The sequence below is a fragment of the Aquarana catesbeiana genome, linkage group LG03 (genome assembly GCF_042186555.1).
Source record: "Aquarana catesbeiana isolate 2022-GZ linkage group LG03, ASM4218655v1, whole genome shotgun sequence".
Taxonomy (NCBI): Eukaryota; Metazoa; Chordata; class Amphibia; order Anura; family Ranidae; genus Aquarana; species Aquarana catesbeiana.
The window spans coordinates 653,895,082-653,922,792 of NC_133326.1; the positions used below are offsets into that span (position 1 = coordinate 653,895,082).

Sequence of the window (27,711 nt, forward strand, 5' to 3'; positions counted from 1 at the left end):
ACCCAACTCCTGAGTGTCTTATTACCCCTGTATTATCTTATTATAGTAACCCAGCTCCCGAGTGTCTTATTACCCCTGTAATATCTTATCACAGTAACCCGGATCCTGAGTGTCTTATTACCCCTGTAATATCTTATTACAGTAACCCGGCTCCTGAGTGTCTTATTACCCCTGTATTATCTTATTATAGTAACCCAGCTCCCGAGTGTCTTATTACCCCTGTAATATCTTATTACAGTAACCCAGCTCCTGAGTGTCTTATTACCCCTGTAATATCTTATTATAGTAACCCAGCTCCCGAGTGTCTTATTACCCCTGTAATATCTTATCACAGTAACCCGGATCCTGAGTGTCTTATTACCCCTGTAATATCTTATTACAGTAACCCGGCTCCTGAGTGTCTTATTACCCCTGTAATATCTTATTACTGTAACCCGGCTCCTGAGTGTCTTATTACCCCTGTAATATCTTATTACAGTAACCCAGCCCCTGAGTGTCTTATTACCCCTGTAATATCTTATTACAGTAACCCAGCTCCTGAGTGTCTTATTACCCCTGTAATATCTTATTACAGTAACCCAGCCCCTGAGTGTCTTATTACCCCTGTAATATCTTATTATAGTAACCAAGCTCCCGAGTGTCTTATTACCCCTGTAATATCTTATTACAGTAACCCAGCTCCCGAGTGTCTTATTACCCCTGTAATATCTTATTACAGTAACCCAGCTCCTGAGTGTCTTATTACCCCTGTAATATCTTATTACAGTAACCCAGCTCCCGAGTGTCTTATTACCCCTGTAATATCTTATCACAGTAACCCGGATCCTGAGTGTCTTATTACCCCTGTAATATCTTATTACAGTAACCCAGCTCCCAAGTGTCTTATTACCCCTGTAATATCTTATTACAGTAACCCAGCCCCCAAGTGTCTTATTACCCCTGTAATATCTTATTACAGTAACCCGGGTTCTGAGTGTCTTATTACCCCTGTAATATCTTATTACAGTAACCCAGCTCCCAAGTGTCTTATTACCCCTCTAATATCTTATTACAGTAACCCAGCCCCCAAGTGTCTTATTACCCCTGTAATATCTTATTACAGTAACCCGGGTTCTGAGTGTCTTATTACCCCTGTAATATCTTATTACAGTAACCCAGCTCCTGAGTGTCTTATTACCCCTATAATATCTTATTACAGTAACTTAGCTCCTGAGTGTCTTATTACCCCTGTAATATCTCATTACAGTAACCCGGCTCCTGAGTGTCTTATTACCCCTGTAATATCTTATTACAGTAACCCAGCCCCTGAGTGTCTTATTACCCCTGTAATATCTTATTACAGTAACCCAGCCCCTGAGTGTCTTATTACCCCTATAATATCTTATTACAGTAACCCAGCTCCTGAGTGTCTTATTACCCCTGTAATATCTTATTACAGTAACCCAGCCCCTGAGTGTCTTATTACCCCTGTAATATCTTATTACAGTAACCCAGCTCCTGAGTGTCTTATTACCCCTATAATATCTTATTACAGTAACCCAGCTCCTGAGTGTCTTATTACCCCTGTAATATCTTATTATAGTAACCCAGCTCCTGAGTGTCTTATTACCCCTATAATATCTTATTACAGTAACCCAGCTCCCGAGTGTCTTATTACCCCTGTAATATCTTATTACAGTAACCCAGCTCCCGAGTGTCTTATTACCCCTGTAATATCTTATTACAGTAACCCAGCTCCTGAGTGTCTTATTACCCCTGTAATATCTTATTACAGTAACCCAGCTCCCGAGTGTCTTATTACCCCTGTAATATCTTATTACAGTAACCCAGCTCCTGAGTGTCTTATTACCCCTGTAATATCTTATTACAGTAACCCAGCTCCCAAGTGTCTTATTACCCCTATAATATCTTATTACAGTAACCCAGCCCCCAAGTGTCTTATTACCCCTGTAATATCTCATTACAGTAACCCAGCTCCTGAGTGTCTTATTACCCCTGTAATATCTTATTACAGTAACCCAGCTCCTGAGTGTCTTATTACCCCTGTAATATCTTATTACAGTAACCCGGGTTCTAAGTGTCTTACTACCCCTGTAATATCTTATTACAGTAACCCAGCTCCTGAGTGTCTTATTACCCCTATAATATCTTATTACAGTAACCCAGCTCCCGAGTGTCTTATTACCCCTGTAATATCTTATCACAGTAACCCGGCTCCTGAGTGTCTTATTACCCCTATAATATCTTATTACAGTAACCCAGCTCCCAAGTGTCTTATTACCCCTATAATATCTTATTACAGTAACCCAGCCCCCAAGTGTCTTATTACCCCTGTAATATCTCATTACAGTAACCCAGCTCCTGAGTGTCTTATTACCCCTGTAATATCTTATTACAGTAACCCAGCTCCTGAGTGTCTTATTACCCCTGTAATATCTTATTACAGTAACCCGGGTTCTAAGTGTCTTATTACCCCTGTAATATCTTATTACAGTAACCCAGCTCCTGAGTGTCTTATTACCCCTATAATATCTTATTACAGTAACTCAGCTCCTGAGTGTCTTATTACCCCTGTAATATCTCATTACAGTAACCCGGCTCCTGAGTGTATTATTACCCCTTTAATATCTTATTACAGTAACCCAGCTCCTGAGTGTCTTATTACCCCTGTAATATCTTATTACAGTAACCCGGCTCTTGAGTGTATCACCTGTTTCCTTACCCTCCTTTGTTAGATTACGAACGTTTTTTCATACTCACTGTCAAAGTAGCTTGTATCATCTTCAGCCTCCAGATGAGGTATAAATTCAGCTTTTTGTCTCAGTAACCCATTCCAATCCAAATCTGTGAAAAATTTGTGTGCTTTGACCTCAACAGCACCGCCTGAGATAACAAGAAGACAGGAAAACACATAAAATACACACATTGTGTATGAATATAATATAGTTCCATTATACTTTATACATACATAGAACCCTGCACCTCCACTATGACATTATTACTGATCATGATCAGGATAGTACTGTAAAAATGGAAGTATGGTCAAAGTTTGTTGGCCATACTTCTCTTAAGGGTAACAGGTGTACACTTATGCCCCGTACACACGGTCGGACATTGATCGGACATTCCGACAACAAAATCCTAGGATTTTTTCCAACGGATGTTGGCTCAAACTTGTCTTGCATACACATGGTCACACAAAGTTGTCGTAAAATCTGATCGTTCTGAACGCGGTGACGTAAAACACATCGGTACTATAAACGGGGCAGTAGCCAATAGCTTTCGTCTCTTAATTTATTCTGAGCATGCGTAGCACTTTGTGCGTCGGATTTGTGTACACACGATCGGAATTTCCGACAACGGATTTTGTTGTTGGGAAATTTCATAGCAAGCTCTCAAACTTTGTGTGTCGGAAATTCCGATGGAAAATGTGTGATGGAGCCCACACACGGTCGGAATTTCTGACAACAAGGTCCTATCACACATTTTCCATCAGAAAATTTAGACTGTGTGCACAGGGCATTAGTGTGTTCTCCTGTGACCCAGTGTAAGCTGATATTGGGCTATTGCCTGCTATCAGCTGATGAGGCAACTTAGGAAATATCACAACAAGATTATTCAAGTACAAGAGATAGATAGATAGATAGATAGATAGATAGATAGATAGATAGATAGATAGATAGATAGATAGATAGATAGATAGATAGATAGATAGATGAGAAGTAGAGTTTGTAATGCCCTGAACTCTCTCATCACTTTAAGTTCAAATAGCGCTAAAAAAAGCATTCTGCATATCTCAGTGCCTGTCAAGCAGGTTATTGTTTTCGCATTTGAACATGCTTTGGGCAAACATAAATCTATACTCAGCAAAAAAGGTTAAAAAAAAAAGACAAAAAAAAGGAAAAACATAAACAACAAAAAAATGTAAAAAAGAGCATTTGATCGTTTTCTGTCTTAGCTCTGCTATGTGCCACATTTAACCTCTTTATGCCGACTGTACACAAATATGCGGCCTGTCGGCAGGTGGGCCACATATTTGCATTCCACGCTGCAGACACAGCTGTGCCTGCGCATTCCCAGCACAGTTATAAGGCGGCTAACGGAAAGCCCCTGAACGCTCCTTGCGATCGGGAACTTTCCGACCATGTTAATGCCGGGACAGCCAATCACAGCAGTCACATGACCATAAACCCCGCCCTGCCTCCCGACATTAGAAACCCCTTAAAGAGCCGGCTCAAAGGGGTTAATAAAGTAAACATGTGTCCAGTCCATGGTTATGACAGTATCTGCATATTCTTATCAAGCAGTAAAAAGAGCTTAAAAACAAGGAAAGGGTCCTAGCACTTGCCCAATTCACTTGTAGCGTAAATGGCCCCTAAAGCTGGCCATACTCAAAGCAAATGTCAGCTAGTCCCTGATGAACCCAACCAAAATTAGAGCCATGGGTGATCATGTGGGCCTCATTCCGCCTGACATCCTTCAATCAATCTGAGAATCAATCAAACCAATCTATTAACCTTCTATGAGGAGGTGGGTTGCCATCTAGATAAAGGAAGGCCCGTAGACGTGGTGTATCTGGATTTTGCAAAGGCATTCGATACGGTTCCCCATAAACGTTTACTGTACAAACTAAGGTCTGTCAGCATGGATCAAAAGGTGAGTACATGGATTGGAAACTAGCTACATGGGCGAGTTCAGAGGGTGGTGATAAATGGGGAGTACTCAGACAGGGGTAGGTAGTGGGGTCCCCTAGGGTTCTGTCCTGGGACCAATCCTATTTAATTTATTCATAAACGACCTGGAGGATGGAATAAGCAGCTCAATCTCAGTATTTGCAGACGATACTAAGCTAAGCAGGGCAATCATTTCTCTGCAGGATGTGGAAACCTTGCAAGAAGATCTGAACAAATTAATGAGGTGGGGCAACTACATGGCAAATGAGGTTCAATGTAGAAAAATGTAAAATAATGCATATGGGTAGCAAAAACATGAATGCAATGTACTCACTAGGGGGTGAACCTCTGGGGGGAATCTAGGATGGAAAAGGACCTGGGGGCCCTAGTAGATGACAGGCTCAGCAACGGCATGCAGTGCCAAGCTGCTGCAAGCAAAGCCAACAGAAAAACTGCATAGAGGGTTCTTTACTGTTAGAGCAGTAAGGATGTGGAATTCCCTTCCACAGGCAGTGGTTTCAGCAGGGAGCTTAGATAAGCATCCGAGTGACCATAGCATACAGGGATATACAATGTAATACTGACCTAAAAACACACACACAGGTTGGACTTGATGGACTTGTGTCTTTTTTCAACCTCACTAACTCTGTAACTGTTAATATGCATTTGGAAAAATCCTGCAGTGAACCAAGATACATGAACTGAGAATTTGAAAATGTAGTGTATTGTAGAATAAGTGTAGTTTGGCTTCTAGAAAAATTTGTTTTATAAATCGTTATTTAGGACTGTGGAGAGCAAGCCAGTTTATTAGGAACATTGACCCAACTGCATAAAAACCAATCAGCTTCCAGGTTTTTCTGTCAAAAGCTTAATTGAACAAGCTGAGGTTAGAAACTGATCGGCTACCATGCACAGCTGCTCCAGATTCTGAGTGCTCAAGTTTTAGTAAATCTCCCCCAATATGTCTAACCTGTGCCCAGTCTGAGTAAGGGATCTGTCTGCAGAAGGCTAGAAATAAGATGTTGGGCATCAGCTGGAAGTGCTTCCTCCCCCTCCGGCCACACTATGTCATCTGGAAGAGAAGAAACAAGGAGAATTAACAAGAGAAGTAAGCATAACATATATATTATCACATTTTTTAGGAAATCAAACAAGTTTAACTACAAGTCCATCAAAACCACCTATTCTCATATCTGCTCAAATGCTGAACCAGTCTGCCAGACTACATTGAGATCTATGATAGCCGTGCATTATAACAGCTAAAATATCGGACATGGGCAGCAGAGAAATGTACAGATGAAATGGCCAAACATATGATAGACATGAGGATAAGAGATACTCACCACTAATCACCTGACCAAACAGCTCTTCAGGGGTGTCGCCAAAGAAAGGGACACAGCCCACCAGGAACTCATATAGTATAATGCCCATTGCCCACCAATCCACAGGCTTTCCATAGCCCTGCCGCAGGATTACCTCTGGAGCAATGTATTCTGGGGTCCCACAAACCTAGGATACAAGAAAAAATATGTTCCTCTAGTTGTTACCTTTCTATTAAAAAAACAGATTATGTTAAAAGTCTTTCCCACCCATGAAGTGTGTCTTCAGACAGGAGGAGCATTGTGACATGGAGTCTGTCCCTCCCACCATGGGGTGACACAGACAAGGGAAGCTATGTGTATCATGGAGCTTGTCCCTCCTACCACAGGGTGACATTGACAATTAACCCTTTATTATCACCTGTTTGTCCAGGAATTCTCTGGCCTCACTCTCGATATGTCCTTCATATAAATTAGTGGTGAGATTCATAAGCCCCATTTTGGATAAGCCAAAATCAGTTAGTTTTACGTGCCCCATGGAAGTAATCAAAAGACTGAAGTGAGAAAAAGAAAAAAGACAAAAAGGAGTAAAGATACTTTAAGTCAGACATTAACAGAGAAAGACACAGATTATACATACTGATATACAGTCAGGTCCATAAATATTGGGATATCGACACAATTCTAATCTTTTTGGCTCTATACACCACAATGAATTTGAAATGAAACGAACAAGATGTGCTTTAACTGCAGACTTGCAGCTTTAATTTGAGGGTATTTACATCCAAATCAGGCGAATGGTGTAGGAATTACAACAGTTTGTATATGTGCCTCCCACTTTTTAAGGGACCAAAAGTAATGGGACAATTGGCTGCTCAGCTGTTCCATGGCCAGGCGTGTGTGTTATTCCCTCATTATCTCATTTACAAGGAGCAGATAAAAGGTCCAGAGTTCATTTCAAGTGTGCTATTTGCATTTGGAATCTGTTGCTGTCAACTCTCAATATGAGATCCAAAGAGCTGTCACTATCAACAAGAGAAGTAAGCATAACATATATATTATCAATATATATTATATATATTGAAGCAAGCCATCATTAGGCTGAAAAAACAAAACAAACCCATCAGAGAGATAGCAAAAACATTAGGTGTGGCCAAATCAACTGTCTGGAACATCCTTAAAAAGAAAGAATGCACCGGTGAGCTCAGCAACACCAAAAGACTCGGAAGACCACGGAAAACAACTGTGGTGGATGACAGAAGAATTCTTTCTCTGGTGAAGAAAACACCCTTCACAACAGTTGGCCAGATCAAGAACACTCTCCAGGAGGCAGGGGCGGATCCAGGGGGGGGGCAACGGGGCAATTGCCCCCTCCGAGAAATGCGGGTGAGTGAGCCGGCGGGCGGCTCCGTAATTGAGAGAGCCGCCGAGCGGCTCGGCGGCTCCATAGGTGAAAGAGCCGCCGGGCGGCTCCGTAGAGACAAACAGCGGCAATGGCATTGTTAGGTGGGTGCGGGGGTGTGCGGTCCGCACCCGGGTGACACCCGCCAGAGGGGTGACACCCGTAGGTAGCGGCACGCACCGCTAACACCGCCCGCTGACCTGATCTGCTTCTCAGGTCTTGCGCTGTGTGTGTGCCTCAGCGCAGCGGACTGAAGCCGCCTCCCCCTCCTCTCTGTTTACATTCACACAGGAGGAGGAGGAGCCCGAGGGACACACACGGCTGTGTGTATCTTCCGGTCCGCGCTGTTCTGAGGTCTGTATTAATGGGGGCTCTGCACTGAGGGGGATTCTATACCAATGGGGGGCTCTGCACTGAGGGGGATTCTATACTAATGGGGGCTCTGCACTGAGGGGGATTCTATACTAATGGGGGGCTCTGCACTGAGGGGGATTCTATACTAATGGGGGCTCTGCACTGAGGGGGATTCTATACTAATGGGGGCTCTGCACTGAGGGGGATTCTATACTAATGGGGGCTCTGCACTGAGGGGGATTCTATACCAATGGGGGGCTCTGCACTGAGGGGGATTCTATACTAATGGGGGCTCTGCACTGAGGGGGATTCTATACTAATGGGGGGCTCTGCACTGAGGGGGATTCTGTACCAATGGGGGGCTCTGCACTGAGGGGGATTCTATACTAATGGGGGCTCTGCACTGAGGGGGATTCTATACTAATGGGGGGCTCTGCACTGAGGGGGATTCTATACTAATGGGGGCTCTGCACTGAGGGGGATTCTATACCAATGGGGGGCTCTGCACTGAGGGGGATTCTATACTAATGGGGGCTCTGCACTGAGGGGGATTCTATACCAATGGGGGCTCTGCACTGAGGGGGATTCTATACTAATGGGGGCTCTGCACTGAGGGGGATTCTATACTAATGGGGGCTCTGCACTGAGGGGGATTCTATACTAATGGGGGGCTCTGCACTGAGGGGGATTCTATACCAATGGGGGGCTCTGCACTGAGGGGGATTCTATACTAATGGGGGCTCTGCACTGAGGGGGATTCTATACTAATGGGGGGCTCTGCACTGAGGGGGATTCTATACTAATGGGGGCTCTGCACTGAGGGGGATTCTATACCAATGGGGGGCTCTGCACTGAGGGGGATTCTGTACCAATGGGGGGCTCTGCACTGAGGGGGATTCTGTACCAATGGGGGGCTCTGCACTGAGGGGGATTCTGTACCAATGGGGGGCTCTGCACTGAGGGGGATTCTGTACCAATGGGGGGCTCTGCACTGAGGGGGATTCTGTACCAATTAGGGGCTCTGCACTGAGGGGGATTCTATACCAATGGGGGGCTCTGCACTGAGAGGGATTCTGTACCAGTGGGGGGCTCTGCACTGAGGGGGATTCTATACTAATGGGGGCTCTGCACTGAGGGGGATTCTGTACCAATTAGGGGCTCTGCACTGAGAGGGATTCTGTACCAGTGGGGGGCTCTGCACTGAGGGGGATTCTATACTAATGGGGGCTCTGCACTGAGGGGGATTCTGTACCAATGGGGGGCTCTGCACTGAAGGGGATTCTGTACCAATGGGGGACTCTGCACTGAGGGGGATTCTGTACTAATGGGGGGCTCTGCACTAAGGGGGATTCTATACTAATGGGGGGCTCTGCACTGAGGGGGATTCTGTACCAATGGGGGGCTCTGCACTGAGGGGGGTTCTGTACCAATGGGGGGCTCTGCACTGAGGGGGGTTCTGTACCAATGGGGGGCTCTGCACTGAGGGGGGTTCTGTACCAATGGGGGGCTCTGCACTAAGGGGGATTCTATACTAATGGGGGGCTCTGCACTGAGGGGGATTCTGTACCAATGGGGGGCTCTGCACTGAGGGGGATTCTGTACCAATGGGGGGCTCTGCACTGAGGGGGGTTCTGTACCAATGGGGGGCTCTGCACTGAGGGGGATTCTGTACCAATGGGGGACTCTGCACTGAGGGGGATTCTGTACTAATGGGGGGCTCTGCACTAAGGGGGATTCTATACTAATGGGGGGCTCTGCACTGAGGGGGATTCTGTACCAATGGGGGGCTCTGCACTGAGGGGGATTCTGTACCAATGGGGGGCTCTGCACTGAGGGGGATTCTATACAAATAGGGGCCCTGCACTGAGGGGGATTCTATATTAATGGGGGTTCTGCACTGAGGGGGATCTATACTAATGGGGGCTCTGCACTGAGGGGGATTCTATACAAATGGGGGGCTCTGCACTGAGGGGGATTCTATATTAATGGGGGTTCTGCACTGAGGGGGATCTATACTAATGGGGGCTCTGCACTGAGGGGGATTCTATACAAATGGGGGGCTCTGCACTGAGGGGGAGCTATACTAAAGGGGGCTCTGCACTGAGGGGGATTCTATACAAATGGGGGGCTCTGCACTGAGGGGGATTCTATATTAATGGGGGTTCTGCACTGAGGGGGATCTATACTAATGGGGGCTCTGCACTGAGGGGGGATTCTATACTAATGGGGGGCTCTGCACTGAGGGGGGATTCTATACTAATGGGGGGCTCTGCACTGAGGGGGGATTCTATACTAATGGGGATTACAACATCTCTCTGCTGCCTGTCTCTGGGACACACGAGACCACCTTAGCAGGTGGCAAGTGACAATCTTCATCTGGTGACAGGCGACGTGGCAAGAGACAATCCGCAACATGTGGCAGGTGACGTGGCAAGTGTCAATCTGCATCTGGTGACAGGTGACGTGGCAAGTGACACACTCGGGGCTCCCACTGATTCTGCATTATGGTGAGTTAAACTATTTAATTTTTTATAACAATGTAATAATAGTAATAATGCGCTTCAATCATCCTGACACCATAACAACCATGGTGCCGTGATGATTGAAGCGCCAACACCAGCCATTTCCCCGATAGATGTACCCCAAAAAAATATATTTTCTGGCAGTGCCCCTCCCGAGACTAGACTCTGGATCCGCCCCTGCCAGGAGGTAGGTGTATGTGTGTCAACGTCAACAATCAAGAGAAGACTTCACCAGAGTGAATATAGAGGGTTCACCATAAGATGTAAACCATTGGTGAGCCTCAAAAACAGGAAGGCCAGATTAGAGTTTGCCAAACAACATCTAAAAAAGCCTTCACAGTTCTGGAAGAACAACCTATGGACAGATGAGACCAAGATCAACTTGTACCAGAGTGATGGGAAGAGAAGAGTATGAAGAAGGAAAGGAACCGCTCATGATCCAAAGCATACCACCTCATCAGTGAAGCATGGTGGTGGTAGTGTCATGGCATGGGCATGTATGGCTGCCAATGGAACTGGTTCTCTTGTATTTATTGATGATGTGACTGCTGACAAAAGCAGCAGGATGAATTCTGAAGTGTTTCAGGCAATATTATCTGCTCATATTCAGCAAAATTGCTTCAGAACTCATTGGACGGCGCTTAACAGTGCAGATGGACAATGACCCGAAGCATACTGCGAAAGCAACCAAAGAGTTTTTTAAGGGAAAGAAGTGGAATGTTATGCAATGGCCAAGTCAATCAGCTGACCTGATTGAGCATGCATTTCACTTGCTGAAGACAAAACTGAAGGGAAAATGCCCCAAGAACAAGCAGGAACTGAAGACAGTTGCAGTAGAGGCCTGGCAGAGCTTCACCAGGGATGAAACCCAGCGTCTGGTGATGTCTATGCATTCCAGACTTCAGGCTGTAATTGACTGCAAAGGATTTGCAACCAAGTATTAAAAAGTGAAAGTTTGATGGATGATTGTTAATCTGTCCCATTACTTTTGGTCCCTTAAAAAGTGGGAGGCACATATACAAACTGTTGTAATTCCTACACCGTTCACCTGATTTGGATGTAAATACCCTCAAATTAAAGCTGCAAGTCTGCAGTTAAAGCACATCTTGTTCGTTTCATTTCAAATCCATTGTGGTGGTGTATAGAGCCAAAAAGATTAGAATTCTGTCGATGTCCCAATATTTTTGGACCTGATTGTATACCACAGTGGAGTGTGAACATCAACTACTTGGCCTGACCTGTGAAGAGGTTCCAGCCTTGTCTTTTGTCTACATGTCTTTCCTTACTCATTGCACCGATAGAAGCATTAAACAATGTGTGTGCGATCTTGAAGATGATTTTATACCCACAAATGTGTTATGCCCCGTACACACGGTCGGACTTTGTTCGGACATTCCAACAACAAAATCCATGGATTTTTTCCTACGGATGTTGGCTCAAACTTGTTTTGCATACACACGGTCACACAAAGTTGTCGGAAAATCCGATCGTTCTAAACGCGGTGACGTAAAACACGTACGTCGGGACTATAAACGGGGCAGTGGCCAATAGCTTTCATCTCTTTATTTATTCTGAGCATGCGTGGCACTTTGTGCGTTGGATTTGTGTACACATGATCGGAATTTCCGACAACGGATTTTGTTGTCGGAAAATTTTATAGCAAGCTCTCAAACTTTGTGTGTCAGAAATACCGATGGAAAATGTGTGATGGAGCCTACACACGGTCGGAATTTCCGACAACAAGGTCCTATCACACATTTTCCATCGGAAAATCCGACCGTGTGTATGGGGCATTAGGCTGTGTAAACACTGAATGTGTATAGTAGGCATGTGTATAATGTGTGTACAGTAGGTGGTTCTTACCCATTACATTTTAATTGAGACCACTAGAGTTTTGCAACACCTTTGCTATATTCATGACTATAAAAACACTAGTGCAGTGGTATAGCAACGGCAGGGTGGCCAATGTTCTTTACTCTGGGTACAGCCAGTTGAAGAGTGCTCTATGAGAGTAGGCAGGGGGAAAGTGACCTGGGCCAGAAATGCCGCCCCTGCACATTAACACTTTGGTGTTCCCGGTGATGCCAAAGTTTACTTTGTCCGCAACTCTGCAAGATCAACCACATAGTAGAGTGCCTGCCTTGTGTATACGCCTGCAGAGCAGAGGGAAGTCCTTGTAGGCTCCTCCTTGGCTCTCATGTGTCACATGACACAAAGGAGAGGGACGTTGGGAGGGCTTCCCCTTGTTTTGCATTAGGCACCGCTCTTGCTTTTGAGGTCTGATACATTTTTTGCATGGTGGGTGGGTGGAATATTTTTGCTGAAAGTAGATTTTTGCTGGGTAGGGGTGGCAGGTTTGGTGCTAGGAGAAATGACCAAATATTGTCACTTTACCGATTTGTTGCTCACAATGTAATTATTGCCCGTTTGCTGTCTTCTTTTCTTTTTCGTTTATTGAAGGGCACAGCCAAGATCTTCAGGAGTATGACACGCAAAAAACAAAAGCACAGCCTAGGGGTGGCCACTGATGGTGGTCAAACACCCCATATGCTAGAGGCAGCTCAGTTAATAAAAAAGCAGTAAAACAACTGGTCAACTCACTTCTGTTTCAAACACTATATTAATATAATCAATTTTCTAGCAGGTCTGTCGTTCAAGCGACCCCATTACTTTCCCCATGTTTTTTGCAGTTTGATAAGTATGCCACAGTTTGACCCTTGCATATGGGTGGGTGAGGGGTATTTAAAAAATAATCCACTGTTGCTAAAAATTCCTTGTTTGTATGTACACAATTATACTGTATGAACAGACTGATCCTCACTTGTCAGGTTTTAGATCACGGTGAACTATCCCATAATTGTGCAAGTACTCCAAAGCCAATACAGTCTCAGCGAAATAAAGCCGTGCCATCTCCAGTGGAAGGGCACCAATGTGCTTCAGAAGTGTGGCACAGTCACCCCCTGCCAGGGACAGAACATAGCATTAGTAAGAGTACAGAAAACACTTAATACAAAGATTATACAAACACCCCATCAATCAGGAATCAGGAAGCAATCTGGTAGTTTTTAAGAAACAAACTGCAAAGGAGGCAGGCTGGGATTCTAAATACCGGTACTTCATAGAGGATTGATACCTAAACATAAACCCTAGATTATTTTAAAGTGACCCATGCTATTCCTTTTGTTATCCCATATAATAGTACATGTGCAAAGAGGTAGTTGTAAGCTCTTTATTGCTCCCTCTCTTATGGCACCGCTCAATAGCAATACCTACATAGCATCTGTGGATCAATTTTTTTATGTTTCTAAGCTTTTACACATTTTTTATTATTTATTAAACTATCTATAAAATGAGAGAGCAAAGAAAGGTAAGCATGTGCAGCATTATGGTGGGGCATTATTAAAATGGAGAATAGAAACTGTAAAGTGGGAAGAGAATGTGGGAAAAGGGGATTTATATGCGAAAACAAAAATAAAAAAAATACATAGTCCATAAAATTACATCTTTATTTCCACATTAAAATTAGCAAAACCTAAAAACATGCATCATCAGCTATAATCTGGTATAAGGTAGACATGTACGCTGACAAAAAAATGTGTCGGTTTTTGTTTCATTAGTTTTTTTGCTTTTTTTGGAAATTCGGAATTTGAAAATTCGGAATTCGGAAATCAGAAAATTCGGATTTTCGAATTTTTGATTTTCGAATTTCGGAATTTTCAAATTTCCGAATGTTTAAATTTCCGAAGTTTCAAATTTCTAAATTTCCGAATTCGAATTTTCCAGTTTTCGAATTTCCGAATTTTGAATTTCCGAATTCCCGAAATTCCGAATTTCCAAATTCCGAATTTCTGAAATTCCGAATTTCTGAAATTCTGAATTTCCGAAATTTCGAATTTTCGGAAATTTAAAAATTCGGAAATTTGAAAATCGGAAATTCAGAAATGTAGAAATTGAAAAATTCGGAAATTGAAAAATTCGGAAATTTCGGAATTAATGAATTTGTCAAGATTCTTTAAAAAACTAATTCAGAACTAAACAAATTGCATATGTCTAGTATAAGGAATATGCATCAACATACAAAAGATGATAAGTGGATCAGTATTACAGTGAACCTGTTGCTTTGCTCTACGTAGCCAATACATGAAGTTCTCTTACAGCCTGACCTGTTGAGTTCTGTAGAAACCAGGCTTTTTTTTTTTGACAGAAGGAGATACTGAAAAATCCATGCAAAGAAGCGTAAAGCTCCACTGGCTCAAAAGGAGAATACAAAATATCAATGTGCAATATGTTATCTTAACCTGACTTAAAGTGGAACTCCAGGCCTGGTAACCCTCCCTCATCCTTCGATTATTATTATTATACAGGATTTTTATAGCGCCAACAGCTTGCGCAGCGCTTAAAGATGCCCACAATTATTTATTTTTAAATAAACCCGATACATGCCTCAGTCCAGTAATGTCACCAGAACTTCTCAGGTGACAGCAAGGAGATGGGCATTCATCCAGGACTGAGCAGCGTTCATATGACATGTAAATGCTGCTGAGTTCTGGAGTACTGTGATCCCAGCCAAGGTGATGATGTATCCCCTAGGGGTGAGTGTAAACAACAAGCTAGCCTCACAAGAAAAGGACAGGGCGTCTGTCTGCATTGAAGAGGACTCTCAGAGCTTGACTAAGGGGGACATTAAAGACTATTGGCACTATTTTTTTTGTACAGGAGGAGCATAAGATTTAAAAATAACAATCCTGGAATTCTACTTTAAAGTTAAAAAAAAATTTCAATATCGTATTTTTTTTTTGCTAATTCTGAGTCCTGACCAAAAATTAATAAATAAAGAAAGTATGTACAAAATCACTACATTTTAAAGCACACCAAACTTTGGAGTTTAGATCTACATTAACATTTGAATAAAGCACTTTGGGTTTAGGGCTTTTATTTAACTGTACATATCTTGAGCCTCACCTTCTACATACTCCATGACCATACAGAGGTGCCGGCGGGTCTGAAAGGAGCAGAACATACTGACCACAAAAGGGTTCTGTGCAAAAGTTAGGATGTCCCTCTCTACGAAGGCCTGATGGACCTGGTTCCTCAGGAGAAGGTTCTGCTTGTTGATTTTCTTCATAGCAAACCTCTGTCGGGTCTCCCGGTGTCGTACCAAATATACAGCTCTGTGATGAGGGGACCACACAACATTTAAAACTTTCTTTGAAACTTATAGGTTAGCCCTTCAAATTTAATTCTGTATATTGAATATATACTGTACATTGCACAACGATGTACGCAAACGTCATGGCATGTTCTAACCTGCTTCTGTAGATTTTAAGATAGGCCTTGTCAATGCACTTGCTCACAACTTCCAAAATAGGTTCTTAGAGGGAAGTACTTAAAATATAATCACAGTGTCAGCCCCAGTGTTGTAATAAGAAACATTGCATCAACGACATCTCTGAAGGCATGCAACTTCTAGTTTGTGAAGTAAACCGTAGGACTTTGTGTAGAACAGTAGGACTGATTCATGAAGTTCATTGGAGTTTTTGCCCACAGCAACCAATCAGGGTTTACCATTTATTTAAGACTGGTCATTAAGGTCAACAGTTCTTCAAATTTTTTTCCACTATTTTTACTTATTTTTTTTCTTTTCTCCTCATTTTGTGGATCGACTGTATCCACCATGCAACAGATTGCCTTTTTGACTTTAAGCTCTGTGCACACTTCTGCAAGAAGCAGTGAACCAATTTCAGAAGCATTGAGCTGAGGAATCTGGGAAATCTTGTCTACAGCTTGCTAGAAAAATAAATGTTCCGTTCCTGTTTGCCAGTTGCAAGCTGAAATTTAACAGCAAGTTTTAATGGGATCCCATGCCGTGGGAAATATGGTAACTGACATCGCTGACCTCCTGAAAATGCTAGATGCCTGGTTGTCATGGTGGTCTTCTGGCTTTGATGGGTTCTGGCAGAAGTGTCAGGCCCAGATCAGTGAGTACAGCTAAATAGGGATGGAGGGGAATAGCTTTCACCTGGATATAAAGTTTCCTGCAGAAGCCCAGTTATGACTAGTTGCCTTTGAGCGAGGAAGCCAATTTATGATCTGGGCAAATAGGCACATAACTTTAAAGTACAATATTTAACAATCTAGATAATGTAAAGTTTGGTTCAGCTCACAAACTGGCTGTCTTCTCTATGCCTTTTTTAAAACATTAGCCTTTATATGCTTATAGAAGCATTCTACAAGAATTAAGAAATTGACCACACGATGTTGAGCCAGTTAAAGCACAAATGTTCTACTACAGGTTGTAAAATTAAAGCTAAAACCTGATTGGTTGCTATAGAAGAGACCTCAACTTCTTTTATTTCTCATCTCCATAGCTTTGTTTTTATATTTGGTGTGCTAACCCTTCATTAAGCATTGAAACCTACTTGCCGGTAAAAAGTGTTCCCTAAACCTTATGCAGAGCCTATTGTTCATGTTCTTTTTGACTGCAAAAGTGTTGCATTTGACAAGGTACACTCACCCATAGGCCCCATTACTGATCAGCTTAATGGTTTCAAAGTCGCTCTCCTCTGGCGGTCTTATGGGCTTTGAGACAGCACCTCCTTTTCCCTAAAACGTGGTTCACAAAGAAGCTTAAGGTAATTCTACGAAGATACGTTGAGCTATAATATGTGCAAGAAAAGTTAGAAAGACTGCAAAATTTACAAACACCTTTCCTATGTAAAGAAGAAAAAAAAAATTGCCATTTGCAGATGAAACCTGGTATCACTGTCTGGCCATCCAAGAATAGTGCTCTAGAAATATATATCAATGGTCAGATTAAATCAACCAAGTTAATGCTAACAATAGAAGAGCAGGTGTCTTGTGATGCTTAAGCCGGCCATACATGGATCAAAATTTTTCCAATTAAGCAGGGACTGGACGAATTTCGATCCCTGTATGGGCTAGCTGGTTGTGTACAGGTCGACCAATCAATCGACATGTGTACAACCAGCCTGCCAGGTTTCTCCCAGCTGGTGGAATACAATAGCTCAGCAGGAGTGATTCCACCATCCACATCGAATGTGTGGATGGGTTCATTTTTTTTTTCATTCAACTCTGCTGGTTGAATGAAAATAATGAATAACTCTACTGCTGTTAGTATGGTGTTACAATGCAGAGTCTCTGCTGCAATATTCTTTCAAATCATGAATTACAAAGCGGATGGATATCAATCTCACCTCTACAATGTCCTCGCTTTCTGGTGTGTGTGTCTCAACGCTGACTGGCTCCTCATCAGCTTCCTCTGTGCAAATACAGCAGCAAATTAATAGTTAGGCTTTTCTTCTCATTACAACCACAGCAATCCTATGAAACTAAATTCAGACATGGACAACAATGCCTCACAGCATGTAAGGTCAATGCTGTTGTGGAAAGTTATGACACAGTACCAGTCTTTCTGTTTTATGTCCTATTCCTTTATTAGTATTAGAGAGTGGATTGGTAAGTGGAGAAAACGAACTAGCACAGCAGCCTGTCTGATCCATTGGACAACCCCGTCTTGTGTCTTGACTTCTGCTGAACCTTGAACTCTTTGCTCCTCATATGAACTTCCAGATTTAAGCCATGTCTCTGCACTTCCTGTTTGCCAGATTATTGTGCTCCCTTCAGCCAGTATCTTGCTCTCATCTTCCCTGCTGCCATCAATATTTTACTATGCTTTTGCCTGATCCCAACCTGCAACTCCTCATTACTGACCTTTGGCTTGTTTTACTGACTACGCTTCTGTTTGATCTTTACCTGCTTATTCACTTCTGGACCCCAGCTTGCTCACCTCCTGGTGGGGCGATGCTGAGGACCGCAACCTGGTACTAACATGCAGCCAAATCCATCTCCACCATCAGGAGCTCTGGTGAACACCGATTAGTACTTAGACTCCGCACCTCAGGTGAGCCTGCGTCATCTGCCAGGGTGACTGCCTGTGTACCCATCCTGCTGTTCGGTGGTAGTCCTGCTATGGCTATAGATACTGGTCTTCGAGCCTGACCCCAGATTGTGACACCTGTATTCAATTTATTCTGATACTATAGCCTGACCTATATTGACATTGCTTTTGATTCTGTCTGTTTGAATGTGTATCCTGTTGCTGTCATTTCCAGCTCAGTTACTGGCTGTATGCTGTGTACTGGAACTCTGTCTGTGCCTATCTAATGTATATCCTGTTGCAAGTTTATCTGTACATTCACCTAACTTAAGTGCACTCCATTTTGAGCTATTTATCATCAGCTGGCAATGTGGTATGCTTTTGTTTGTGTGTTCTGACCATGTACTTGCTATGCTGTGTGTCTGCACTATTCCCATGTTTCTATTCTTGCTCTGCTCTGTATTTCTATCATGCTCATGTCATTAAGTTTCTTGGCTCCAAAACCCCTAGACATAAGCTGCAGGCCCCTGGTGTCCAGGCACAACCCCAGTTTACTTTGAATCTAAGAGTGGCTTACCTGGGAAAGGGTCCCTGGTGAGTCCCAGCTGACGAAGGATATATTGGGGTATGTCTGTCTTCAGATTGCCCTCCTTCACCTGGTCCTCAGCCGCTTCCAGTAAGTGATAGAATTCCTCAGGGTTAAACTCCTAAAAACAAAATATAAATAAACTTGCCCTAAAAAGATAGATGGTCTCTTTGCATGTCCCTAAATGTTTCTGCAATTTTTATCTCACAATTAAAAAATATACCGGTAGGTGAACTTACTTCTGTATAGGCATGAGTAAAAACATTCTCCGTAACTCTCAAAAAAATGGTCTTGGTTTTGTATCTGAACAGACAAGTTTTAGTATATTAAAATTACAACTTTGCACACTGGTAAGATGACTACTACTACTGTTTGTACGGATACTAAGGGATGCATAGACTGGAGGTGCATAATCTCCTGCCAAGTCCACATTCAGTGAAGCCAGGTGCACTCTATACTGTCTGCCAGACATCTGTTTGTCTGATGTCAAACGATCTGAAGCAGCAGGTGTGCGCCTGCCTAGATCATTCCAGTCATCCATGGGGCAGTTGGGAGGCTCAGGGTTATAAAGATGTTCTTAGCTCAAACCCATTGATGTTATGGTATCCCATATGATCCTGTATATTAGATCAAAGGAGGCATGGTTTTAGGAAAAAGAAAGAGAGGACATTGAATTTTGGTGACGTTTTTGGCTTTAGTGATGATGCTTGTTCCATTAACAAAATATAAAGTAGGGTATGTATACATTAGCCCCAGTTTGGCCTTTGTTTCCCCAAAAAATTAACTACACACCAGGCACTCTAGCAGACGAGCTGGCCGAGAGATAATAATGAGAAGATTCTTCATCAACTGGGCGATAAAAGCCACCTCAGAGCATTCAGATCTTTCCACGGCCTGCAGAAGAGAAGCATAGTTACATGATTGCTTACTCACTTCAAGAATCTTAAATGACTGATGATTTTTCTGATAGCTATCAAGAGAGGCTACAATAATGACTGGACAGTAACAATAGAGGGAGCCAGCCCAGCATGGTGAACAAATAACTTTACGGTGCCACCCCAGCCTAGTCAACCCCTTTGTCTCTGATAATTACATCCAGTAGCAATTTGTCTAAGTTATCCTGCAGCTGATAGAAGTAGGTACTGGTGATCATGCCCTCAGTGCTCCGGGTCAGACAGTCTCTGGCCAGCTCCACAATCTGGTGGTGGATGAAGTTAAGGACCCCATCGGCCAGTGGTAGAACATTATCTGGAGAGAAGTTGGAGATGAAAACCCGAAGTCGATCTTCCATCTGCGCCGTGGCCTGAGAAGACAAAAGTTGATGCTCTCATTAGGTAGCAATGACTGAGTGGAGAAGACATTTAATCAAGGATACAGTTAGTTCCATAGACATAACAGTGATACAGAACTTCTCCTAGAAGATGGCTACGTAATGGAACAATATCCTTACTTTAGGGAATCTCTCCTTGTAGACATGATTCATCATCACTATTTCATTGTCATAAGATGAGGGCGACCGGCCAGGGCTGCAAAAGAATGGACAAGGTCATTAAGAATTTGTCAATGTTTCTTTGAACTGAATTCCCATTGAATTACTAACTATGCTCCCTCACACAATAAATGTGTTCTTACTTTTCCAGTGTTAGGCCCATTGTTGACTTTCTAGGCCAAGAGATACCTACTTCCAGTTTGAATGAAATGATGATGTTATTGTGTAGGTGTGCTTATGCATCCCATTATTTTTCTACTGTCGTTTGAAATTTGTTTATCGGATTTTTGTTTTGTTTGTTTTGGATATTGAGATGAAGGATTAAAATCTTTTTTATTGCTATCCACATTGTGGAGACTTCCTTTTTTTCAATTTCCCTGTGACATTGCGTGACAGAGTATCATCAGAAAAGAAAGTAAAAATGAATCCCCAATGGAGATGACAATAAAAATCTAACATTTTTCCACTCCTAAAACTAAAAAAATTAAATTTGGTTTGAGTTTAACTTTAATAATTATGGGCAGCACCCACTGAAACCACCCTTATTTGTTATAATATACCATTGGTAGACCCAGGAATGGAGGTTAACAATGATAAATAAGCAGTGGTAGACTCAAAGATGAAGAAAGCATTTTAGATTTTCTTTCATTGCCACCATTTTGCAGTTAATCTGTATTATGTAAGCCTCACAACACCATAATCCCACCAAAAATAACCAAATTCTACTCATTGTGAGTGAGGTCAAACCCTCCAGAGATTGGCATACTTCTGGGCAATTCAACTGACAAGTATAGTGCATTGAATCATATATAGTGAGCTCACTTCTATATCCAACAGTCTGGTGAATTGTTAAAGAGCAAAATAAAGACACATCTTGAGTCAGATTGGCAAACCGGTGACACAGAAAGTCATATGATTCCCGGTCCTGATGCGTTACCCTGTGTTAACTCGTCATCACAATAAGTCATCTGACATTCCTTTATTGGTAATCATCAGAAAACACTGTATCTGTTATTTTTCTACTGAAAGGTGGAATGAGGTGCAGCAACCTATAAGAATCATTCAGAAATACGTTCATTTACACTAATTAACGCTGGTCAGTCATTGGCTTCTGTGGATTACAAAACACTACTCTTGGCTGTATGAATTTTTTTTTTAAATCAAGTTCAAACTGTAGGCTTGTGATTAAAAGAAGAAAGGACTGTTCCTGGTGTCCATATCAGAAGTTGTCCCTTTCTTTGTTCCATATAGCACAATATTAAAGTGATCATTTGGTTGGTTATAGGATGTCACTGTCCTTCAAAAGACCACAGGTTTCTATAAGGCTTTGTCAATAAAATTTCAGTAACTCAAAACAACCTCTCAGAATTTATCTTCCACTAAAGTACTAAACTTTGTAGCTTTGAACTGCCATTTTAGGAGTAGGAGTAGATGGGCCCTAGCACAGCACCCGAGCCCTAGCTGGTTCTAGCTATACTCAGAAAAGCCCAGGTGGAAGCTGGAGTGGCCCTCCTACTTGCTGCCTTCAGAGTTCATTGAAATCTATAATGAGTGCTCACAAAATCTTTCCTAGCACTTATCAGGGCAAGTTCCTATTCAGATTCTTTTCAATACAAACAGCAATTTAAAGTGTAACTAAAAGCAAAACTTTTTTTTGTTAGTTTTGGATAGAGTGGTGAGGGATTAGAACAGCTGTCAGCATTGAAAGTGAAAGTGAAGAAACTATCAAATTATGGGTTGACATCAGAACACTATTTCCCTAATACAGGGGAAATCTTACAATGGGGACACTAGTTCTGGCGGCCCTGGTGACAGACCATGATTCCCTCACTCATGTCCTGTTTTAGCTATAGGACAGGAAGTGAAGGGAAGTCTCATCAATGGAACATAGATGGCAAACAAAAACCCTCCCTTGCTCTATCCAAAATAAAATTTTTTTTTTATAAATTTTAAATTAAAATAAATACATCAAAGATGTGTACTTTGAGTGTTTTCTCATAGGGTTCAATGATCCTTGAAGCTAACAAGTGAAAAGGCCATGAAGCCCGATTTGGGTCACTTTGAGTCAGACTAGCTTACCGTAAATAAGCTTGTAAGGGAACCTTGACAGTACACAGACTGACAAGAATTCAGAGCAGAACAACATCATTAAACCACCAACTTACCTCAGGCTTCGAGACCGGGGTCTCACCGCAGGGGACCTTCGACCCCCATCATCATCAGGGATGCTCTCAGTGCTGCCAAAATGTTTGGAGAGGAAATGAAGCTCATCCAGGGTGGGTTGGAAGGGAAGCTGGTGCAAACGTTCTTGAGATGAGGAGGAGGACTTCAAAGAAGAAAGAAAGAAGAAAATAAGGAACCAAGAGAAACATTAAAAATCCAACTTCCCTACAAAATAATTGTGTGTTGATTGGATCCTTCCAATGCAATCTGTTGTCTATCGATAACTTGAGACTGCCATTGCCTTTCCAAAAAAAGAAGCCATTTGACTGTCAAGGGGATCCTTTGGCTTCAGAGTCTCTGATTGAGCACAAGCAGGCAGACTAGGAACCCTGACTGTTATTTTTATCATAACAGATGTCCTTTAATAGTCTTTTGGTTGGTTTCCATGCTCTGTCATCATATTTCTGTATCATCTGGTTCCTAGCACTGCAACACATCTGCAGTGGTTGGAAAAACGGGCTCTGTCAAATGGCAGGGTGAGTATTCAGAAGAGCTACCTACTGGCTGGCTCTACCTTTATGTCACCTATTGAAGTGGCCATGTAATGCACTGCTTAAGGTGTGCTTGTCTGCCAGGAACCAAAGTTGTGAAGGAGGTGTAAATGTGAGCATAAGGTTAGACTTTAGGTCCACTTTAAAAGGATTTATTACTCACTGACACAGTGGAGCTTGGGGTATTTGTTCCATATCCTGATGATGGAAGGGAGGCAAGGGACCAACGACGGCCATCTGTCCTGCTAAAAAAGTAAAAGCATTTACCCATGTATTACTGAGAGACAGCATACCTAGAGCATATAAGGAGAAATGATGCTTAATTACACAAAAGGGATAAACATAGCTACCAGAATGTAGAGCTGAACTCCAGGAAAAAACAGCTAAACACAGAGCTGAAATGCATATACTGTACATTAACTGTACCAAATGATTTATAATTCTGTTACGCAACTCTTGTGATCCAGTCATCCCTGCCAGAGAGCATAGTCAGGCAGGTGACCTAAATGTTCTCTTTTGTCATTAAAGCTGAATTACAGGAATTCAGCCACTTTGTAAAAAGTGAAGACACACTATGAGTTAAGTCCAAGGAGCTGCATGACCTGGGCTCACCTCTATTTATATCTGACAGGTTTATTGCTTTGCTGGGACTTACACTGGAGACACTTGGGGCTGTGAGACAGAAGAAAGGTACAAAGAGCAGCTATGCCTGCCCCTCCTCCCCTCTGCTGCCTATTCAGAGAAGTCTTTGTATTTTGTAAATGTGTTAATACAAAGGCTTCTGTGAATGGGCAGGAGGAGGGGAAGGACGGGCATAGCAGCTGCATCTCCTGTTAAAGATGGGTAGCTCAGAAGGATCAGCATTGGGCTCCCAGAACTATAGCGATAGCTGTCTTCCTGGAGTACTATAAAACTGTCAGATATAAATAAAAATGCTAAGCCCAGGAGGTGTCATGCACCTTGCTGGACTTCACTCATAGTCTGCCTTCATTTGTTACAAAGGAGCTGAATTCCTGGAATTCAGCTTTAAAGCCCAATAAAAGTTTTACACCAATTTAACTATTCATACTCCTACCCCTATTTATGATCGAATTATGTTTTGAAAATGTCTTGAAATACCCTTTTCCCTCAGGGAAAATACTGCTTCCTACTCTTCACCGCCAGTGCTCTGTGGCAGCATAGCTGAGTACCGTCCTCACACCCCAGTACCAATTTCGCCATCCAGACTTATGTTGTAGTGAAGGAGAAGGGTTGTATCTAGCTACATACTGAGTGCTGATAATTGAGGGCACTTGGTCTAATTCTGATGCCTATTAGACTGCACAGTCATTTTTAGGCATCCTGCACAACTGAAGTAACAGAAAAAAATGATAGTTACTGCAATGGCTTTCTGACAGGTTGGTCACAGACCCCCTGCCTGCTGACTGGACAATAAAGGGGCTCACCACACTGTTTAGAGAAGTGGTTGGTAACTTATGAGCTAAAGGGCGCCTCAAATGCGGCCACAGACATCACAAAAGGACTGCACATAATGTTCAATATAAATAATGATTGAGAGGATTGTCAGAAACTGCAGACCTAAGAGAGGAAATGAGGGTCAGAGAGTTTAGATATGCTACAGTGTTGGCCGGGGATGGCTGCAGAAGACAATACAAAACTGGGAACATATTACATGAGGCTAGTAGAGGTCAATACTATTACCCTAATCAAAGTTCCCATTACAGACAGCTGAGGTCCAAGGGCCACACATCACATATCAAAGGTCCACCTGTTGGGCACCAAGGGTCTCCAAATTTTCTAAATAAAGTACAAGTTTTCTGTCCTTCAGACTAATGCCTCGTACACACGATCGGACTTTCCGACAACAAAACCGTGGATTTTTGTTCAAAGGTTGTTGGCTCCAACTTGTCTTGCATACACACGGTCACACAAATGTTGGCCAACAATTACGAACGTGGGAACGCGGTGACGTACAAGACGTACGACGAGCCCAGAAAAAGGAAGTTCAATAGCCAGTGCGGCTCCTTCTGCTTGATTCCGAGCATGCGTGAACTTTTGTACGTCGGACTTGTGTACACACGATCGGAAATTCCGACAACAAAGTTTTGTTGGCTTAAAATTTGAGAACCTGCTAGCCAACATTTGTTGGCGGAAAGTCCCACAAAAAATGTTCGATGGAGCATACATACGGTCTGACTTTCAGCCAACAATCTCATGTCCAACATTTGTTGTCGGAAAATCTGATCGTGTGTACGGGGCATTAGGGGGACCTGGATTGTGCCCAGTGGGAGTACACAATGCCATATCTAGAGAAATATTTGTTGTCAATTTGAGGAATAGTGCCCCATTTTTGTTGTCAGAGGAAGAAATTTTGTCCCATTGTTGGTGTCTGTGGAAGGAATAGTGCCTTATTGTTGGTGTCAATGGCAGGAAAAATGCCTCAAGGGCCCCATAAAGACAAGCATAGAGCCACATCTCCCCCCAGGGCCACAGTTTGGAGACCACTGGTATAGAGCATCTCTCTGCTCAATCTATCTCCACTCCTGTAGGTAAGCTCACAGTGTTAGAACAAAAGCACTGTGCAATGAAGTAAAGCCATGAAATAACGTAAAATTGCTTCCCAGCCCTGGCCCTCCCTCTCCTAATCTAAGGCTGGCCATACATAATACAATTTTCTTGCACAGTTTTTCTTTAGATTTACCATATAATATGAGGTCAAACCCAAACACTTTCAATTTGTATGCAATCAGGCAGACCCTTGCACTACATAGATGAAGGTAAATCTAAAAGAAATTGAATACAAAAATTGTATAATGTATGGCAAACTTTAGTTCTGCTGTACAGGGGATTACAGGAAGACAATATACAGATAGAGTCGCAGATTTAAAGGAAATATATTTAAAATACATTTTGTGATGTTTTACCCAACACATAACCGGATTCAACGGGAATATTTTATTGTCTGCTGTAGTTCAGCGTTATAATAAATCCTTACCTCAAAACAACCTGCATGCTCTTTACCCCCTGGGGCTGCTCTGTGCTGCCTGTGCATGACTACTAATTACAATAAACATAGTGTGTGATTTATTTCGGCAACCAGTTTGTCCCGTGCACAAAGAGTTGTTATGTGTACAGATCGCTGTCGCAAAGTGCCAAAAGCCAGAAAGATACAGCAAAATAAAAAGAAGTATAAAAAGTGGAGAAGACAGTAATCAAACAGTCTAAATACCGTAAAAGCATTTCCATAGTTTCTAATTGCAGGGTTGTCCCTTGAAACTATTCAGGCACCACATTGTGCAAAGCAATAGGATTCTGAATGGATCCTAGTACCAGGGTTGGCAACCGCCAGTAAATTTACTGACAGTTTGTAAAAATCAGGGATTTTTTTTTACAACTGCCAGTAAATATCAGGGGCTGACAATTTCATGCTGTGATGACTTTTTTAGTGTAAATCAAGCAAATTATTTTGTTCTAGGTATTGTCAGTGTTTCCAAATCATGTTTATACTGTTCAAATATTTACTGTGTTAGTTTTCAATAGGAGTTCTGTAATTTCTCAGGTTGCCAGAAAAAAATGGGTTCCGCCAGTGAATTTTCCATGTTTTGTCAGTAAAAAATGCTGCGGGAGATTGGCAACCCTGCCTAGTACTTTCCTTCCCTTTCTCAGTGAGAGTGCTGCTGGGCAGTGTGGTCAGCTCAGTACAGGAAGTTAGGAGCTGTTTGCATTTCTGGCAGGATCATCAGGTATCTTTCAGTACTTGCAGCAGTTGTACAGAGACAAAACAGGGAAATGTGTATGTTCTGAGCACCATGGGAACTACACAGATATTGAGTAATAGTGAACAGACTTGTAAAGGATCTTCACATATTTGTTACCAGTTGGATTCGATACACAATTCTTTTACTGGTAAGTGGAACTCGTAAAAGCTCCTTCTTCTTCACTTTAGCCTTGGCCACATGTTTGATAGCCTAGGCACTTGTTATTATAAAAAGTAGTGCTGCCAAATCTGAAAATTGCCTATACCTATACACTATATTACTAAAAGTATTGGGACGCCTGCCTTTACACGTACTTGTACTTTAATGACATGCCAGTCTTATACCCTGCACACACGGTCGGATTTTCCGATAGAAAAAGTGCGATCGGATTGTGTTGTCTGAAATTCCGATCGTGTGTGGGCCCCATCGGACTTTTTCCGTCGAAATTTCCGACACACAAAGTTTGAGAGCAGGATATAAAATTTTCTGACAACAAAATCCGATCGTTTAAATTAAGAACGCGTGTACACAAATCCGACGCACAAAGTGCCACGCATGCTCAGAATAAATTCAGAGACGAAAGCTATTGGCTACTGCCCCGTTTATAGTCCCGACGTACGTGTTTTACGTCACCGCGTTTAGAACAATCGGATTTTCCATCAACTTTGTGCAGCCGTGTGTATGCAAGACACATTTGGCCCACAATCCGTCAGAAAAAATCTGATGGATTTTGTTGTCGGAATGTCCAATCGATGTCCGATCGTGTGTACAGGGCATTAGTCTGTAGGGTTCAATATTGCGTTGGCCCACCCTTTGCAGATATAGCAGCTTTAACTCTTCTGGGAAGACTCTAATTCATCCCAAAGGTGTTCTATCGGGTTGAAGTCAGGCCAGTCAGGTTCCTCCACTCCAAACTCGCTCATCCATGTCTTTATGGACCTTGCTTTGTGCACTGGTGTGCAGTCATGTTGGAAAAGGAAGGGGCCATCCAAACTGT

At 42.6% G+C, this 27,711-nt stretch overlaps 1 protein-coding gene across 4 annotated transcripts in view; it reads right to left on the bottom strand.

Moving 5' to 3' along the window:
• The window catches only part of MAST1 (microtubule associated serine/threonine kinase 1), a 138,439-nt gene that overhangs the window by 35,819 nt on the left and 74,909 nt on the right, over positions 1-27,711 (bottom strand). For 2 of the 4 annotated variants that reach the window (XM_073622704.1, XM_073622706.1), the window contains 14 exons: positions 23,120-23,198; positions 22,408-22,568; positions 20,204-20,279; positions 19,847-20,056; positions 19,546-19,647; positions 18,745-18,874; positions 17,485-17,549; positions 16,785-16,873; positions 15,233-15,441; positions 13,092-13,230; positions 6,414-6,546; positions 6,017-6,182; positions 5,644-5,745; positions 2,761-2,883 (listed from right to left, as the gene is read on the bottom strand). In XM_073622704.1, the coding sequence (XP_073478805.1) occupies positions 2,761-2,883; positions 5,644-5,745; positions 6,017-6,182; positions 6,414-6,546; positions 13,092-13,230; positions 15,233-15,441; positions 16,785-16,873; positions 17,485-17,549; positions 18,745-18,874; positions 19,546-19,647; positions 19,847-20,056; positions 20,204-20,279; positions 22,408-22,568; positions 23,120-23,198 (1,784 nt within the window). Of the gene's footprint in view, positions 1-2,760; positions 2,884-5,643; positions 5,746-6,016; positions 6,183-6,413; positions 6,547-13,091; positions 13,231-15,232; positions 15,442-16,784; positions 16,874-17,484; positions 17,550-18,744; positions 18,875-19,545; positions 19,648-19,846; positions 20,057-20,203; positions 20,280-22,407; positions 22,569-23,119; positions 23,202-27,711 lie in introns of all 4 variants that reach the window. The other 2 variants (XM_073622703.1, XM_073622705.1) reach the window with 1 other exon arrangement.